This window comes from Salmo trutta, chromosome 31 (assembly GCF_901001165.1).
Source record: "Salmo trutta chromosome 31, fSalTru1.1, whole genome shotgun sequence".
NCBI lineage: Eukaryota > Metazoa > Chordata > Actinopteri > Salmoniformes > Salmonidae > Salmo > Salmo trutta.
This window is the reverse complement of record NC_042987.1, coordinates 6,657,596-6,676,192: the sequence shown is the minus strand read 5'-3', so window position 1 is coordinate 6,676,192 and position 18,597 is coordinate 6,657,596. Positions and strand designations below refer to the sequence as shown.

The following is an 18,597-nucleotide window of genomic DNA, read 5'->3' as shown; positions in this document are numbered from 1 at the left end:
TAAAATAAATTCAGCTGTCAAACCTTTTTTGTTATGTAATCTCACTATTTCTGTACTGGATATGTGTGCTAGAAAAGTTGAACATTCACATTTTGCTACTTTCTATCCATACAATTTGATGCATACGTTCGATAAATCCAACGTATGCACCACATAGAATGGAATGCAACTGCCTCTGCAATGCAATGCTGAAAGGCAAAGGCAGCGTTCCATTGGAAATGAAAGTACTTCTGGTGTACCAAAACAAAATAAAACAGTCGGTGTGTTCGAGGTATCAGTCTTTTCACCCCTCCTATCTTTCCATCCAATCCCCCTCCCTTAACCAAATACAGTACCATATAGAGCCATGACTACATGTAACTCTATTCCACATCAGGTAACTGATGCAACTGATTTTAAAAAACAGATAAAAATACACCTTATGGAACAGTGGGGACTGTGAAGCAACACGGATAACATACAGCTGGCGGGGTTTACGATGCCTCGGCAAGATAGAACAGCGGTCTGTGGTGTGGCGGTCTGTGAATATTTGTAAACAACTGCCGGTGCACAAAATCTAACATTAAGGAAGTCTCAAAATTTTGCTCGCCTGAGGTAGAGTATCTCATAATAATCTGTAGACCACACTCTTTACCAAGAGAGTTTTCATCTATATTTTTCGCAGCTGTACATTTACCACACACAAACTGATGCTGGCACTAAGACCACACTCAATTAGCTGTAAACGGCCACAAGCAAACAGGAAAACGCTCATCCAGAGGTGGCGCTCCTAGTGGCCTGGGACTTTAATGCAGGGAAACTTAAATCAGTTTGACTTAATTTCTACCAGCATGTTAAATGTGCAACCAGAGGAGAAAAAAACTCTAGACCACCTTTACTCCACACACAGAGACGTGCACAAAGCTCTCCGCGCCCAAATCTGACCATAATTCTATCCTCCTGATTCCCGCTTACAAGCACATGTGGTGAGTACACCACATCAGTCACTGGCTTCATCAATAAGTGCATCGATGGAGTCGTCCCCACAGTGACCGTTCGTACATTTCCCAACTACAAGTCATGGATTACTGGCAACATCCACACTGAACTAAAGGTTGGAGCTGCAGCTTTCAAGAAGTGGGACTCTAACCCGGATGCTTATAAGAAATCCAGCTATGCCCTCCGATGAACCATCAAACAGGTAAAGCGGCAATACAGGACTAAGATTGAATCGTACTACACAGGCTCCGGCGCTCGTTGTATGTGGCAGGGCTTGCAACTATTACTATTACCACAAAAGAAAGCACAGCCGTCAGCTGTCCAGTGACACAAGCCTACTAGACGAGCTAAATTACTTCTATGCTCGCTTCAAGGCAAGCAACGCTGAAGCATGCATGAGAGCATCAATTGTTCCGGGTGCTCTCCGTAGCTGATGTAGGTAATACCTTTAAACAGGTCAACATTCACAAGGCCGCAGGGCCAGAAAGTTTACCAGGATGTGTACTCCGAGCATGCGCTGACCAACTGGCAAGAGTCTTCACTGACATTTTCAAGCTGTCCATGACAGAGTCTGTAATACCAACATGTTTCAAGCAAACCACTGTGCCCAAGAACACTAAGGTAACCTGCCTAAATGACTACCGACCCGTAGCAATCACGTCTGTAGCCATTAAATGCTTTGAAAGGCTGGTCATGGCTCACATCAACACCATTATCCCAGAAACCCTAGACCCACTCCAATTTGCATACCGCCCCAACAGATCCAGAGATGAAGCAATCTCTATTGCACTCCACACTGTTCTTTCCCACCTGGACAAAAGGAACACCTACGTGAGGATGCTATTCATTGACTACAGCTCAGCGTTCAACAGCATAGTTTCCTCCAAAGCTCATCACTAAGCTAAGGACCCTGGGACTAAACACCTCCCTCTGCAACTGGATCCTGGACCTCCTGACGGGCCTCCCCAGGTGGTAAGGATAGGTAACAACACATCTGCCACGCTGATCCTCAACACGGGGGCCCCTCAGTGGTACGTGCTCAGTCCCCTCCTGTAGTCCCTGTTCACCCATGACTGCATGGCCAGGAACAACTCTAACGCCATCATTAAGTTTGCTGATGACACAACAGTGGTAGGCCTGATCACCGACAATGATGAAAGGAGGAGGGAGGTCAGAGACCTGGCCGTGTGGTGCCAGGATAACAACTTCTCCCTCAATGTGATCAAGACAAAGGAGATGATTGTGGACTACAGGAAAAGGAGGGCCGAGCACTGGATTCTCATCAACGGGGCATCGACGAGGCAGTAGTGGAGCAGGTTGAGAGCTTCAAGTTCTTTGGTGTCCACATCACCAACAAACTATCATGGTCCAAACACACTAAGACAGTTGTGAAAAGGGCACGGCAAAGCCTATTCCCCCCCAGAGAACTGAAAAGATTTGGCATGGACCCTCAGCTCCTCAAAAAGTTATACAGCTGCGCCATTGAGAGCATCCTTACTGGTTGCATCACTGCCTGCCTGCCTGCTTGGTCCGACTGCAAGGCACTACAGAGGGTAGTGCGTACGGCCCAGTACATCACTGGGGCCAAGCTTCCTGCCATCCAGGACCTCTATACCAGGCGGGGTCTATACCAAAATTGTTATTAGACCCCAGCCACCATAGTCATAAACAATATTATCTGCTACCGCACGGCAAGTGGTACCTGAGCGCCAAGTCTAGGTTCAAAACGCTTCTTAATAGCTTCTACCTCCAAGCCATAAGACTTCTAAACACCTAGTCAAATGTCTACCCAGACTATTTGCATTGTCCCCCCATTTTACCTATTTTACGCTGCTGCTACTCTCTGTTTATTATCTATGCATATTCACTTTAACTCTACCTACATGTACATATTACCTTGACTAACCTGTGCCCCCGCACATTGACTCTGTACTTTTACCCCCTATATATAACCTTGCTACTGTTATTTTACTGCTGCTCTTTAATTATTTGTTATTTTTATTTTTACTCATCTATTTTAACTGAATACTTCTTTGTCTTAAAGCTGCATTGTTGGTTAAGGGCTCGTAAAATAAGCATTTCACTGCCAATTACGACACCTGTTTTATTTGGCGCATTTGACAAATACCATTTTTTTGAAACACTTACATACACACACATGATAACATACGCACTACACACGCGTACACATGGATTTTGAGTTGTAGATATGTGGTAGTGGAGTATGGGCCTGAGGGGGCACTCTTAGTGTGTTGTGAATTCTGTAATTAATGTATTTTAATGTTTTTAAAATTGTTTTACTGCCTTAATTTTTCTGGACCCCAGGAAGAGTAACTGCTGCCTTGGAGTTTGAATAAGACATCCGATTACCACTTTGCAGTTAGAACAGTTGGTTTTATTATAGCTAATAAATAACAAAATAATTGATGGATCACTAGATAAACAAATGCATGGTTTTTTAATTTTTTTTATTAACAAATATCAACAAACAGAATAGGAATAGTCGCATGCAAACAAGCATACATACAAACTATTTACACTGCCAGGAATCCTAAACAAACAAATCATATTCATTAATAATACAACAAGTTTTAATTGCCTTTTTGTTTTTCATTGTAGTTAAACTAGTGCCATATTGTTTAAATTAATTTATAAAGTGAAAAAAGTTAGGTTTTGAATTAGACCATTTGCATTTGTTAATATGAAATGTACCTAATATTATTAGCAGTTGAATTAAATATTCTACATCTTTATCAATGTCAGAATTTCTGAAATAAATTATATCAAAACCATTAAATGGTTTGCCCATGCAAGACGGTCGGCATACGTTTCATCACACTCCCTCATCTGATTGGTCGAGTAGGCGGGCCATCTGACTTTGTGGCTGTGGTAACTAGAGACGCCCTTTTTGCCACGGCTCCCCGATTCATGTTGTTTTCTTAGCTAGCAGGCGTTGCATTGTTGTACTTGCTCCCAAATGGATCTATCTGGTAAGGATTTCGTTGTTTTCTATGTTGTTTGTTTTGAACATTTGTCTTAAGCAGTTGTATGTACTTAGCTAACCAGCAACATAACGTTAGCTGGAACGAAGATCATGAAATAGATAGTTAGCTACGTTAACCTAGTTAGCTAACCGGTACATAATGAATCAATGTACCAGTAGCTTGCAGCTAGCTAATAAATCCTCAAAGCGAACTGCTGGATCTAGCTAGCCTGCAGGCCCAGTTAACTGTGTCGTGATCTAGTTATTCTAATTGTATTGCGCCGTCTAATGACAGTTTACCACCAATTGGTGTTTTGGTGATCTCTTAATATTCAACTGCAAGGTTCTTAGCTTGCTTGCTCGGTATTATGCAAGCTTGTCAATGTCTTATTCGATTGCCAGTTAGCGAAGGCCTTGTAATCGTTCTCCTTAGTTAGCCGATGGAATAAATTATTGAATCTCTTGCCAGATACTAGTTAGAGTTGGCTAAATCTTCTGTAGCAGTACGAATCGTCTGTTTAGTTATTGCTATAGCATGTACCGTTAGCTAGCTAACTATGGTGTTCACTAACGTTAGCCCGTTGGTGTTTGTTTATAACTCATCAACAGTTAACCAAGCTAACGCTAGCTAGCTACCTCTACCTGTCATGATGTTCATGATTGTGATAACAAGCAACTTTGTATCGGACGCTGGACCTTGTAATAAGCTATATGTAACCACATTATAAATACGGCTTGAAACAGAGTTACAACGCCTGTGACAACGGCAGTATTATACATTGAGCTACAATGTTGTTAGCCTATACTTCGGACACAGACAGCATCATTTCGCAAAATAGTATGCAGCATCATCTGGATAGGTATGCAACAAAAGTTCAACATTCACCTTCTGCTACCATTTCTGTCAAGCCGTTTTCGCATACAGTTTGTATTCACCACACCGAAGGCACTGCATATGCAACGCTGCAAGGCAAACGCAGCGTTTAATTGGATATGAATGTAGTGCTGGTGTACCAAAATGCAATGACCCTGTCGGTGTGATCGAAGTGAGCATCGGGGCACCGACTACCTTTTCCCCAACGTCTTATTCCAAGCCCACTGTTCTGCGTTGTTGTTGCTGTCAATAAGACCTGCCCACGTTGACCTCGTAGGTTTCCTCGTGTAACTAATTATTAACATGGTTCCGACTACTTTGAGTAGGCTCACTGTTCGCCTGGGTACACATTCTGGTGAACCGCAGTTTTAACGATGGCTGGCGCATAGCAATCAAACGTTAAACATTTTCTGGTCATGGTTAACCATATTTGTTTAAAAAAAAAGGTGTAAAGCCTAAACCGTGTTCCAGTCCTCTTTTTCAAGATGTGGCCGATTTTAAACATTTTATAATTAAGAAATAACCGAATAGCCAACGATGTGTTTGTTGTTAATTTGATATTGCGTCGAAATCTGTTCATTCATAGGCATCGAATTGAGCGAATGCTGAGCAGGTTCAATGAGTTTCAAATCAAATGGATAGGTCGAGCTCATTGTGTAGAGCTGAAGCAGTTGCTACCTCAGATTATGAGCCTAGCAAGTGTCTCAAATTAGTTATGTAGTACCCACAGAAGGCCACAGTGCGGAGCAAGAGCTAGCTGTCTTTTGCCTTAAAAAACCTGAACCCACGCATAAAGTATATTAGCCTTAAACATAGTTTTCAGCTATTTTAGCCCGAACCCCTAATTTTAGGGTTAGGATTATACAATAGGGATAACCTACAACACGTATAGAAAATATTTTAGTACTAATATTATGTTAGTAAATACCATTATAGTACTAAATAGCATTTCAGTAGTTGTTTAAAAAAAAATCTAAACCTATGTACGCCTTTTGCTGTTTTTTGTTATTAGTTATTTTAGGATATTTATTATTGCAAAGCAGAACACTTGATAAACAAGCCACATTTTGTTTTATTTTTAAATGTGGTTTGAATTGGGTGTGACCTAGTAACCAATATGTGAAAGTCCAGAAATTGGCATAGGGCAGGGTTGAGACTGATCTCGGGAACTACTAAGAAAAATACAATTTATTTCTCAGCTGCCTCACCAATGTCTGTAGGCTATGAGCGGCAATATGATTGAGATAAAATAGCATGCAACTAAAAATTATATGTCCCATGATTTTCTAAAATGGTCACCCATTGCTTTACAGTTAGCTACTTGTGCGAGAAGGCAGAGCGTCTCGAAGCTGGTTGATGAATTTGACAATCGTATGAAATTTCATTTGTGGTATTATGCTGCCATCTATTGGAGTTCAGCAATTGCAAAAAAAACTTTTTTCGAAGAGATTACATCATGCAACCCGAAGCCCCTCCCTTGCGGAAGAAGGCAGTGGTTGCTGTCAGCAAGAGATTGAATTGGCTACTTGCGTGAGAAGGCAGATCTGCTCAATGCCTTTACCTCGCTTTGGCATCAAACCTGGTCGAATAAACGCTATCAGCAATGACGTTCATTCACGGACGGTCCAGATTAAAACCTCTCTGGGATATGTGAGACGCTATAAAATTCCTCAAACATACAAGTATTATACACCATTTTAAAGCTTAACTTCTTGTTAATCCAGCCACAGTGTCTGCTTTCAAAAAGGCTTTACGGCGAAAGCATACCATATGATTATGTTAGGTCAGCGACCTAGTCACAAAAAAACATACCACCATTTTCCAGCCAAAGAGAGGAGTCACAAAAAGCAGAAATAGAGAAAATGAATCACTAACCTTTGATCTTCATCAGATGGCACTTATAGGACTTCATGTTACACAATACATGTATGTTTTGTTTGATAAAGTTCATGTTTATATCCAAAAATCAGTTTACATTGGCGCGTTATGTTCAGTAATGTTTTGCCTCCAAAACATCCAGTGATTTTTGCAGGGAGCCACATCAATTTACAGAAATACTCATCATAAACGTTGATATAAGATACAAGTGTTTTACATAGAATTAAAGATACACTCTCCTTAATGCAACTGCTTTGTCAGATTTCAAAAAAGCTTTACGGCAAAAGCACACCATGCGATAATCTGAGTACAGCGCTCAGGCAACAAAACAAGCCATACATATACCCGCCATGTTGGAGTCAACAAAAGTCAGAAATAGCATTATAAATATTCACTTACCTTTGATCTTCATCGGAATGCACTCCCAGAAATCCCAGTTCCACAATAAATGTTCGTTTTGTTTAGATAAAGTCCATATTTATGTCCAAATACCTCCTTTTTGTTCCCGCGTTCAGTTCACTATTCCACCTGGTGGAAGAAACTTTGTGAATCTGGGGCTCTTTCCCTTGCTGCCTCCATCATTTTCCAAATCCCAACATCAGCCGCCTCGGAGTGCAAATGGTCCAAAGCATGCAACAGGCAGACCAATACAATGGTTGAAAAATTGGTGGCCATCCGGGCTTTTTGAGCCTGACAACGAGCCATCCTCAACAAGGTTGGAAGGTGACAGTGAAGATGAGGCCTCAGTTTGATGTTCAAGAGGTGGACATTGAGGAGGTCCAGGGAGAAGATGTGTAAGCCAGAGAGGAAGACAACCAAAGCTTTAGTTTCTAGACTATCATTTTACAGGTGTATGTTGAAAACATTTTTGGGAGATGTGATGGATCATTGGGGATCATTCAATATTCCTTTTTGTTGTTCAGTGAAATCATCCCATGTGAAGAGTCAACTCATTTAATTAAAGTTCAATTCGTAACTAAATAGTTGTTGTTTTTTTTCTATTGGAAGGATTTAATAATTAGCAATTATGTCTACTTATGATAAGGTAAAAGTTTTGTTTCTGTCTCCATATGATATGGTAAATATTTCCACTGCAAAAAACATCTGCATTTAAATGGTATTAATTTGAATATATTTCCATTAATTCCTGTTAATTCCCACGGAAAGTTTCCACCTCTGAATATTCCCCAAAATGTGCAACCCTAGGGGCCGGTGCAGGTATGTCGCCTAATATTTGTTTTATGGACTCTATACTTGAAGCCTCAAAGCATGCATTGCCTGATGCACACTGCTGGGTGCACCCTGGCACATCTGGAACGAGCATCATATCAGTAGTTGTACCATTTGCGTACCGTCAGTGGTCCACTGCTACGGATTGGAACAAACAGCGCAGCTCAAGGGGATTCTCCTTACAACATTATCAGGAGGATGCGGGAACTGGTCATAGGAAGCATCGGTATGAAGTAAAGTTTGCCGTTTGGGCTACCCCGGCCGAAGGACGATGCTACCGCTAAACATGTAGTTAAGGAAACAAATCTGTCACATGAAAACGATGGTGTCGTTTTATTTTAGGACTAATAGATTATTTCTGAGGCGCTCACAACCCAGTCACACACTTTATAGCAGTGGCCGGCTTCATCTTAATTGTCACGGCAAGGGTAGGCTTTTTGTTTCATTACATGAGTTAGTTAAATAAAGGTACAACATTTTGTTTTAGTAAATAAATGGTAGTCGGTTTATTTCTGTTTTTCTTTGCATTTATTTTTTGAGCTGCCTCAGATTTTTTATTTTACCTAATGTTGATTTGAGGTTTTATTGTGCTATCCGGTGTTCATGTTCCTTGTTTTCCAAATAAATACACCAAATCTCTTTGTTCATGTGATGCCATTCACTTGAATATGAGAACTGATGCAACACTTTCAACATATGAAATGTTCACAACATTGTTTATTGGCTTGTACTGTGTATTTTTCAAACATTAAGATCAAATTCCCTCATTGGGGCGGCAGGGTAGCCTAGTGGTTAGAGCGTTGGACTAGCAATCGAAAGTTCAAATCCCCGAGCTGACAAGGTACAAATCTGTCGTTCTGCCCCTGAACAAGGCAGTTAACCCACCGTTCCTAGGCCGTCATTGTAAATAAGAATTTGTTCTTAACTGACCTGCCTAGTTAAATAAATAAAAAATGATTGTGATGCCATTCACTTGAATAAGAGCATTGGTGCAACTTCTGACAGGTCTGTCTAAGACACTATAAGCCTATGTTATTGCTATCAGTGCAATGCTTCCCAACAGGTGCCGGTTTACAACACAAGCATGCTACATACGTTTCCCATCCCACCCACAATATAATTTCTGAAATCCTCCCAACCATGAAAATGAATAAATATGCCAGTATGTCAGGTTAGACAGAGGGCTGGATAAGAATGAATGTCACCCATTTTAAGTTTGTTATTTTTGTAAATATGTGTGATCGCATAACTCAGTTTTACCACTGACAACATCCTGTACCATTTCAACAATGATGTCGAATGTGCATTGCGCAGAACTAGATGCCTGTCTTTAAAACAACAACCTGTTCCGTATTTATGACCCAGCTTACTGGTCCCGTCAGTGGTGAGCGTAACCTTGCTTTCATGCACTATCCTATTTTGAATTTTGCTGCAATGACACCTGTCTTGCCTCCAGTGTAATATTTGTACTTGTCAATATGTCGGTAGCCTATAAATTTGTATCTCTGCCATGTTTTTTACTACGCAATCTATTATTTCAGGTGCTTTGTTACTACTGACCCCTAATGCACAGGTCGGCTCCATCACTCCATCACGTCTGCCTAGTGTTGTCACTAAACACATGTAGAAAGACCCCTACCTCTCTTCTCTGTTTTGTTGGGATTGCCAGAATTGTTTAAACCCTTCATTTTATCTGGCAATTATTTTTCCTTTCTCTTCTTACTCCTAAGTTTATTAAAATTGCTCTCTTTTCCACGCTTAAGGTTTTCTCCTCTATTTCTCTCAACTGTAAATTAACCTGCTCTAGTCTGTGGTTCTCTCCTTCCTGCTCCGTGATTTTAGTTAGAAATAATTATGTTGTAACATCTTTCCGCTTACTGCGTTTGTTTGAATTACACAAGGCCTCTGGCGCGCTCTGATATTTATTTGAAAGGGAGTTGATAACGTTCTTTGACTGTTGTAGCCCGTGCTCCTTTTCGTCATGTTGAATCTGAAGTCTAGACGTTTTTAGTATATATACTGCTAAAAAAAAAAACGCTTAAACAACACATCCTAGATCTGAATGAAAGAAATAATCTTATTAAATACTTTTTTCTTTACATAGTTGAATGTGCTGACAACAAAATCACACAAAAATAATCAATGGAAATCCAATTTATCAACCCATGGAGGTCTGGATTTGGAGTCACACTCAAAATTAAAGTGGAAAACCACACTACAGGCTGATCCAACTTTGATGTAATGTCCTTAAAACAAGTCAAAATGAGGCTCAGTAGTGTGTGTGTGGCCTCCACGTGCCTGTATGACCTCCCTACAACGCCTGGGCATGCTCCTGATGAGGTGGCGGATGGTCTCCTGAGGGATCTCCTCCCAGACCTGGACTAAAGCATCCGCCAACTCCTGGACAGTCTGTGGTGCAACGTGGCGTTGGTGGATGGAGCAAGACATGATGTGCTCAATTGGATTCAGGTCTGGCGAACGGGCGGGCCAGTCCATAGCATCAATGCCTTCCTCTTGCAGGAACTGCTGACACACTCCAGCCACATGAGGTCTAGCATTGTCTTGCATTAGGAGGAACCCAGGGCCAACCGCACCAGCATATGGTCTCACAAGGGGTCTGAGGATCTCATCTCGGTACCTAATGGCAGTCAGGCTACATCTGGCGAGCACATGGCGGGCTGTGCGGCCCCCCCAAAGAAATGCCACCCCACACCATGACTGACCTACCGCCAAACCGGTCATGCTGGAGGATGTTGCAGGCAGCAGAACGTTCTCCACGGCGTCTCCAGACTCTGTCACGTCTGTCACGTGCTCAGTGTGAACCTGCTTTCATCTGTGAAGAGCACAGGGCGCCAGTGGCGAATTTGCCAATCTTGGTGTTCTCTGGTAAATGCCAAACGTCCTGCACGGTGTTGGGCTGTAAGCACAACCCCCACTTGTGGACGTCGGGCCCTCATACCACCCTCATGGAGTCTGTTTCTGACCGTTTGAGCAGACACATGCACATTTGTGGCCTGCTGGAGGTCATTTTGCAGGGCTCTGGCAGTGCTCCTCCTGCTCCTCCTTGCACAAAGGCGGAGGTAGCTGTCCTGCTGTTGGTTTGTTGCTCTCCTACGACCTCCTCCACGTCTCCTGATGTACTGGCCTGTCTCCTGGTAGCGCCTCCATGCTCTGGACACTAAGCTGACAGACACAGCAAACCTTCTTGCCACAGCTCGCATTGATGTGCCATCCTGGATGAGCTGCACTACCTGAGCCACTTGTGTGGGTTGTAGACTCCGTCTCATGCTACCACTAGAGTGAAAGCACCGCCAGCATTCAAAAGTGACCAAAACATCAGCCAGGAAGCATAGGAACTGAGAAGTGGTCTGTGGTCCCCACCTGCAGAACCACTCCTTTAATGAGGGTGTCTTGCTAATTGCCTATAATTTCCACCTGTTGTCTATTCCATTTGCACAACAGCATGTGAAATGTATTGTCAATCAGTGTTGCTTCCTAAGTGGACAGTTTGATTTCACAGAAGTGTGATTGACTTGAGTTACATTGTGTTGTTTAAGTGTTCCCTTTATTTTTTTGAGCAGTGTACATTTGTGCATCTAAATCTTGGCTCTCTTTTGTTTGGTGACAAACTGTGAACTCCTTGTTTAACCCAATAACAATTTAATTTGCATTTCATTTGTATCCAGGTAGAAAACTGATCTTATGACATGTCATTTGTGGTGCTATGTAGTCATCTATTGGAATGATTTAGTAATTGCAGTTCATTAATTTTTTTTAAACGATCTGATCAGACCATCAAAGTTTCTATACCTAAGGTCACTGAATAAAGTGTATATCCTTATTGAAGTAATACTTACTCAGAATTGTTAAATACAAAACATTTGCCAGTTCATTTGATCACTTACAACCATAAAATAAACATTTACAGCATTACAATTAATCTGATGTGCCATACGTATATACAAAAAAAACACCATAGATTTAGTTAATTATTTAAGAAACATTTCTTTAAATGGGTAACATTATATGCCAAAGTATCACCCCCTTAACATATAAACACAGACGCTGGACACAGAAAATGTGCTTTTTTTAAATAAATCTGGTAGCTCTTAAAATCCCTTTTGCTTTGCTGATATTTCACAGATGCCTAGTTCAAACCACAACATTTCTAACAGAAAAGGGCAAATGGTAGCAGATAAATGGTAAGCTGGTTAAATAAAAGACTGCTCTTAGAACTTTCAGACTGCCATTGTTTTGGGGACATGTCTGTCTTTCACCAAGTATCTCAGAATGTACACTACCAGTCAAGTTTTAGAACACCTACTCATTCAAGGTTTTTTATTTTTTATATTTTCTACATTGTAGAATAATAGTGACGACAAACTATGAAATAACACATATGGAATCATGTAGTAACCAAAAAAGTCTTAAAGAAATCAAAATCTATTTTATATTTGAGATTCTACAAATAGCCACCCTTGATGACAACTTGGCACACTCTTGGCATTCTCTCAACCAGCTTCACCTGGAATGCTTTTCCAACAGTCTTGAAGGAGTTTCCACATATGCTATATTTTCCTTCGCTCTGTGGTACGACTCATCCCAAACCTTCTCAATTTGGTTGAGGTCGGGGGATTGTGGAGGTCAGGTCATCTGATGCAGCACTCCATCACCCTAAAATAGCCCTTACACAGCCTGGAGGTGTGTTGGGTCATTGTCCTGTTGAAAAACAAATGATAGTCCCAGTAAGCGCAAACCAGATGGGATGGCTACCACAGCAATTTGCATAAATATGCCATGCTGTTTAAGTGTGCCTTGAATTCTAAATAAATCACAGACAGTGTCACCAGCAAAGCACCCCCACACCATCACACCTGACCTGACCATGCTTTACGGTAGGAAATAAACATGCGGAGATCATCTGTTCACCCATACGGCGGTTGGAACCAAAAATCTCCAATTTGGACTCCAGACCAAAGAACAAATTTCCACCTCTCTAATGTCCATTGCTCGTGTTTCTTGGCCCAAGCAAGTCTCTTCTTCTTATTGGTGTCCTTTAGTAGTAGTTTCTTTGCAGCAATTCGACCATAAAGGCTTGCTTCACAGTCTCCTCTGAACAGTTGATGTTGAGATGTGCCTGTTACTTGAACTCTGTGAAGCATTTATTTGGGCTGCAATTTCTGAGGCTGGTAACTCTCTAATGAACTTATCCTCTGCGGCAAAGGTAACTCTGGGTCTTCCTTTCCTGTGGCGGTCCTCATGAGAGCCAGTTTCAGCATTGCGCTTGATGGTTTCTGCGACTGCACTTGAAGAAGTTCTTGACATTTTCTTAATTGACTGACCTTCATGTCTTAAAGTAATGAAGGACTGTCGTTTCTCTTTGCTTATTTGAGCTGTTCTTACCATAATATGGACTTAGCCCTACTTGGTAAAAGACCATCTTCTGTCCTTGTCACAACAACTAATTGGCACAAACGCATTAAGAAGGAAAGCAATTCCACAAATTAACTTTTAAGAAGGCATACCTGTTAATTGTAATGCATTCCAGTGTGCAAAGTTGTCATCAAGGCAAAGGGTGGCTACTTTTAAGAATCTCAAATATAACGAATATTTTGATTTGTTTAACATGTCTTCATTATTATTCTACAATGTAGAATAGTAAAGATAAAAGCCCTTGAATGAGTAGGTGTCCTAAAACCTGTGACTGGTACTGTAGATTGACACTTATGTTCTTTCCATTAAACTTTTTTTGCATGACATTTCATGGATTTACATGTAGTTGATCACATATAATATTTGTCTCAATTGGGCATAACTTTACCTCTAAAGATATCTTTTGGTTCTACAGCATAAACGGTTCCAGTCTTCCCCACGCCAGTCCCACTAAGAGGGGTGGATGGCACATCAACACCCCCCATCAGAGCTTCCCCAGTGGACAGCAGTCCCAGATGGGGACCCTGATTCAGATTCCGACCAGGACTCTGGAGTTGGAGAGGATGCTGGCGTTCACCATGGCAATGAAGTTTTGCACCGGCAGGAGGGAGTTGGAGAGAGAGGCAGAGGGGAAGCGGGGGATTTCAACATCTTTGTTGCCTTTCGGGGAAACATGGATGACGAGGACTTCCAAGAGAAACTTGACAACATACTTACAAAGATGCCTAGTATGCTTGAATTGGGTTAGTAATGGTTGGTGATGTGGTGCACCTTTCTAACTGGCTAATCACTTTACAACTTTTTAATGTATTATGAAAGTAAAATGTTGAAAGCCATCATTTCAGAGCTCTGTATTATTTATATACTGATAAGAACAGTGATACTGAGGTATTGTACTCTTACCACTCCCCCCTCATCCCCCATGTCTCATCCTCTCTTTCTTCATGTCTACCTATCCCTCTACAGACTCAGAGATACTGCAGCTCCAGCATGTGGAGCCATGGAACAGTGTGCGTGTCACCTTTAACATTCCTCGGGACGCGGCAGAGCGCCTCAGGCTGCTGGCCCAGAACAACCAGCAGCAGCTCCGAGACCTGGGCATCCTCTCTGTACAGATAGAGGGTATGTACAGTACCAAAATAGCAGCAGCCATGGGTATGGTCAGGCCCAAAATGTATTGTTTATTTTATAGTAAGAATCCTGAAAAGTAATTAGGTCCTGATTGTTGTTGTTAATTTTTTGGGGGGTTTCGTCCAGGTGAAGGAGCCATAAACGTGGCCATTGGGCAGAATAGAGGTCAGGAGGTCAGGGTAAACGGACCAATCGGTGCGTCCGGTCAGATGAGGATGGATTTGGGATTCCCAGGACAACCAGGCCCAGGTGACTTGGGGCAGGACAGTGACAAGCTGAACTCTATGCATTCATTGATCGTCTTTTAGTTGTTAGAATATAAACCAACTCCCATACCAATCTCTTGTAGGAGGCATGAGAATGAGCAACCCGTCGATGATCCCCCCTTGCCCCAGTATGTCTGGACAGGCCATGGTTCCCGGCAGCAGTGGACAGATGCACCCCAGAGCCCCTAGACCCCCCTCACAAACTGGTGAGGACATATGCATGCTTAATAAGCAACCAGTTAACTCATTCACACATCCAAAATATGTGCAACTTGTATTGACCATATACGTTTTTACCCTCCCTTCAGATGCGATGGGCCCAATGATGTCCTTGCAGCAGCAGCTTCAGCATCCCCAGGCTGGCCCCTATGGCCAAGGACCCATACCCCCCCAGGCAGCTCACCACATGCAGGTACACAATCACTAATGGAGCTCAACAATAACCATGCATTATAATCACTATCAATACTACCAATTAATGCAAGGATTAAATGTATCAGACGTTGACTGTATTTATAAAGGCTGTATTTTGACCACAGACCATGCAGGTGGGGAGGCAGCTCAACCCGGCTGCCCTCCATCAGCTGCAGCAACAGCAGCAGGCCCAGCAACAAGCCCAGCTCTCCCAGCTTGGTGGCCCCCGTCCCCCCTTCAACCCCTCTGGCCAGATGCCTGTACCCTCCGGCTGGAACCAGCTCCCCTCAGGGGTCCTCCAGCCTCCGCCAGCCCAGGGAGGACCCATGGGCTCAGCCTGGAGGAAGGCCCCTCCCCAAGCTCAGATGACTCAACGTCCCCCCTCCCTGGCTACGGTCCAGACCCCCAGCCACCCTCCACCTCCTTACCCGTTTGGTAGCCAACAGGCTGGCCAGGTGTTTAATGCTATGGTGCAGGGGCAGCTCCAGCAGCAGCCAGGGGCTGGTCAGTTTGCAGCCCCCCAGCCTAAAGGTCCCCAAGGTGGGCCTGGACCCCCAAGACCTCCTTCAGCAGGGCCTCAGGGAAACCTCACAGCCAAGTCTCCTGGGTCTTCACCTTCCCTCTTCCAGCAAGGCTCTCCAGGGACTCCTCCCATGATGGGTCAGGCTCAGCTGGGCCCGAGACCTATGACCCCACAGGGTTTCCCTCAAGGGGTAGGCTCACCGGGCAGGGCAATACTGGGACAGCAGGGTAACATGCAGCAAGCGTTCATGGTAATGCCCCAAAATGGGCAGGCTGGACCTCCGGTTCATCAAGGCGGAATGGGAGGTAAGAAATTGAACTACTGCAGATGACTACAAATGATGCATTCACTTTCACAGTGTAGGTTTGTTCCATGGTCACAAAGGATCTCCGGAAGCATTGCCTTATTAGTTAGAATGACTTATTAGTTAGTAACACAATTCATGCTGAAATCAAAGTAATATTCTGACAGTTACAGTGTATCCAGGCTTACTATAATGACCATTTATGCTGGGCTAATGAAATTCCCAACGGTGGTGTTTGATCATAGGCATGCCCAATCGTCTGCCCATGGGGTTCCCTAACGTCCCAGGGAACCAGAACTTTGTCCAGGGTCAGGTGACTAGCGCCCCAGGAACCCCTGGAGGAGGAGCCAATCCCCAGCTCCAGAGCAGCCAGGTTATGGCACACACAGGTACAAGACAAAGAATAGATCGGCACAGTTAAAATTATACTTTGCAGCTACACTACCTTTCAGAAGTTTGGGGTCACTTAGAAATTTGTTTTTGAAGGAAAGCACATTTTTTGTCCATTGAAATAACATCAAATTGATCAGAAATACAGTGTAGGCATTGTTAATGTTGTAAATGACTATTGTAGCTGGAAATGGCAGATTTATTATGGGATATCTACATAGGTGTACGGAGCAACCATCACTCCTGTGTTCCAATGACACATGTTAGCTAATCCAAGTTTATAATTTTAAAAGGCTAACTGATCATTAGAAAACCCTTTTGCAGTGATGTTAGCACAGCTGAAAATTGTTGTTCTGATTAAAGAAGCAATAAAACTGGCCTTCTTTAGACTAGTTGAGTATCTGGACCGTCAGCATTTGTGGGTTTGATTACAGGCTAAAAAAGGCCAGAAACAAAGACCTTTCTTATGCAACTCGTCAGTCTATTCTTGTTCTGAGAAATGAAGGCTATTCCACACGAGAAATTGCCAAGAAACTGAAGATCTTGTACAAGGCTGTGTACTACTACCTTCACAGAACAGCGCAGACTGGCTTTAACCAGAATAGAAAGAGTGGGAGGCCCTGGTGCACAACTGAGCAAGAGGACAAGTACATTAGTGTCTAGTTTGAGAAACAAGACGCCTCACAAGTCCTCAACTGGCAGTTTCATTAAATGTACCCGCAAAACACCAGTCTCAACGTCAACAGTGAAGAGGCGACTCCGGGATGCTGACCTTCTAGGCAGAGTTGCAAAGAAAAAGCCATATCTCAGAGTCAGACTGGCCAACAAAAAGAACACAGACACTAGACAGAGGAAGATTGGAAAAAAGTGTTATGGACAGACAAATCTAAGTTTGAGGATCACAAAGAAGAAAATTCGTGAGACACAGAAATGTAAAGATGCTGGAGTTGTGCTTGACGCCATCTGTCAAGCATGGTGGAGGCAATGGGATGGTCTGAGGGTGCTTTGGTAGTGGTAAAGTGGGAGATTTTTACAGGGTAAAAGGGATCTTGAAGATGGAAGGCTATCACTCCATTTTGCAACGCCAATTGGAGCCAATTTCCTCCCACAACAGGACAATGACCCAAAGCACAGCTCCAAACTATGCAAGAACTATTTAGGGAAGAAGCAGTCAGCTGGTATTCTGTCTATAATGGAGTGGCCAGCACAGTGACCGTATCTCAACCCTATTGAGATGTTGTGGGAGCAGCTTGACCGTATGGTGCGTAAGAAGTGCCCATCAGTCCACCTTGTGGGAGGTGCTTCAGGAAGCATGGGGTGAAATCTCCTCAAAGTGATCTTCCCAACAAAATGACAATTAGAATGCCAAAGGTCTGGAAGGCTGTAATTGCTGCAAATGGAGGATTCTTTGACAAAAGCACTTTGAAGGACAATTGTTATTTCTAACCTTGTCAACGTCTTGACTATATTTCCTATTCATTTTGCAACTCATTTCATGTATGTTTTCATGGAAGTGACCACAAACTTTTGAATGGTAGCGTATATACGAGAGAAAAAGTCCTAGCAGGGTCGTTCAATTTGATTTCAATCACTTTTTGACTGCACACCATTACATTTTTATTTGAATAAAAATTGTAACTTCCAATTACTACCACAAAGATGGCCTCCGGTCCGCACACTGTCGAATGTCAACTTAAATGGTAATGTCTATTCTATTGTCTATATTTCTGATTTAATTTGGAAGATTGACAGTGTAATTTAAAACAACTGATATTTCAAACAAGTCAACATTCTCCAACCATCTTTGTGGTACCGTTTGAAAGTTGAAATGTCAATGCAATTCCCATTTTAGTGCATTTATCAGCCAAAATTTGACACTCAAGGGCATGCTTTGTCTCAACCGAGGGTGGGCACAACACAAACACCTCAGATTATGTAAAATGGAGTCTAAGCTACAACGTATACAAGAAAAGGAAATCAATAATGACAGTTTTTTCGTTTTTATATAATTGATGTTGAAAGTTGTTATACAGTTGAAGTCGGAAGTTTACATACACTTATTTTGGAGTCATTAAAACTAGTTTTTCAACCACTCCACAAATTTCTTGTTAACTATAGTTTTGGCAAGTCGGTTAGGACATCTACTTTGTGCATGACAAGTAATTTTTCCAACAATTATTTAGACAGATTATT

General features: G+C 42.5%; 1 protein-coding gene across 4 annotated transcripts in view; it reads left to right on the top strand.

Moving 5' to 3' along the window:
• Window positions 1-3,843: 3,843 nt before the first annotated feature.
• Window positions 3,844-18,597, top strand: part of LOC115169398 (nuclear receptor coactivator 6) — a 32,881-nt gene continuing 18,127 nt past the window's right edge. For 2 of the 4 annotated variants that reach the window (XM_029724973.1, XM_029724969.1), the window contains exons 1-8: window positions 3,844-3,968; window positions 13,792-14,119; window positions 14,343-14,498; window positions 14,634-14,756; window positions 14,857-14,979; window positions 15,082-15,185; window positions 15,313-16,015; window positions 16,260-16,403. In XM_029724973.1, coding sequence (XP_029580833.1) covers window positions 13,840-14,119; window positions 14,343-14,498; window positions 14,634-14,756; window positions 14,857-14,979; window positions 15,082-15,185; window positions 15,313-16,015; window positions 16,260-16,403 — 1,633 coding nt within the window. In that variant the 5' untranslated portion in view covers window positions 3,844-3,968; window positions 13,792-13,839. Of the gene's footprint in view, window positions 3,969-12,086; window positions 12,146-13,791; window positions 14,120-14,342; window positions 14,499-14,633; window positions 14,757-14,856; window positions 14,980-15,081; window positions 15,186-15,312; window positions 16,016-16,259; window positions 16,404-18,597 lie in introns of all 4 variants that reach the window. The other 2 variants (XM_029724970.1, XM_029724974.1) reach the window with 2 other exon arrangements.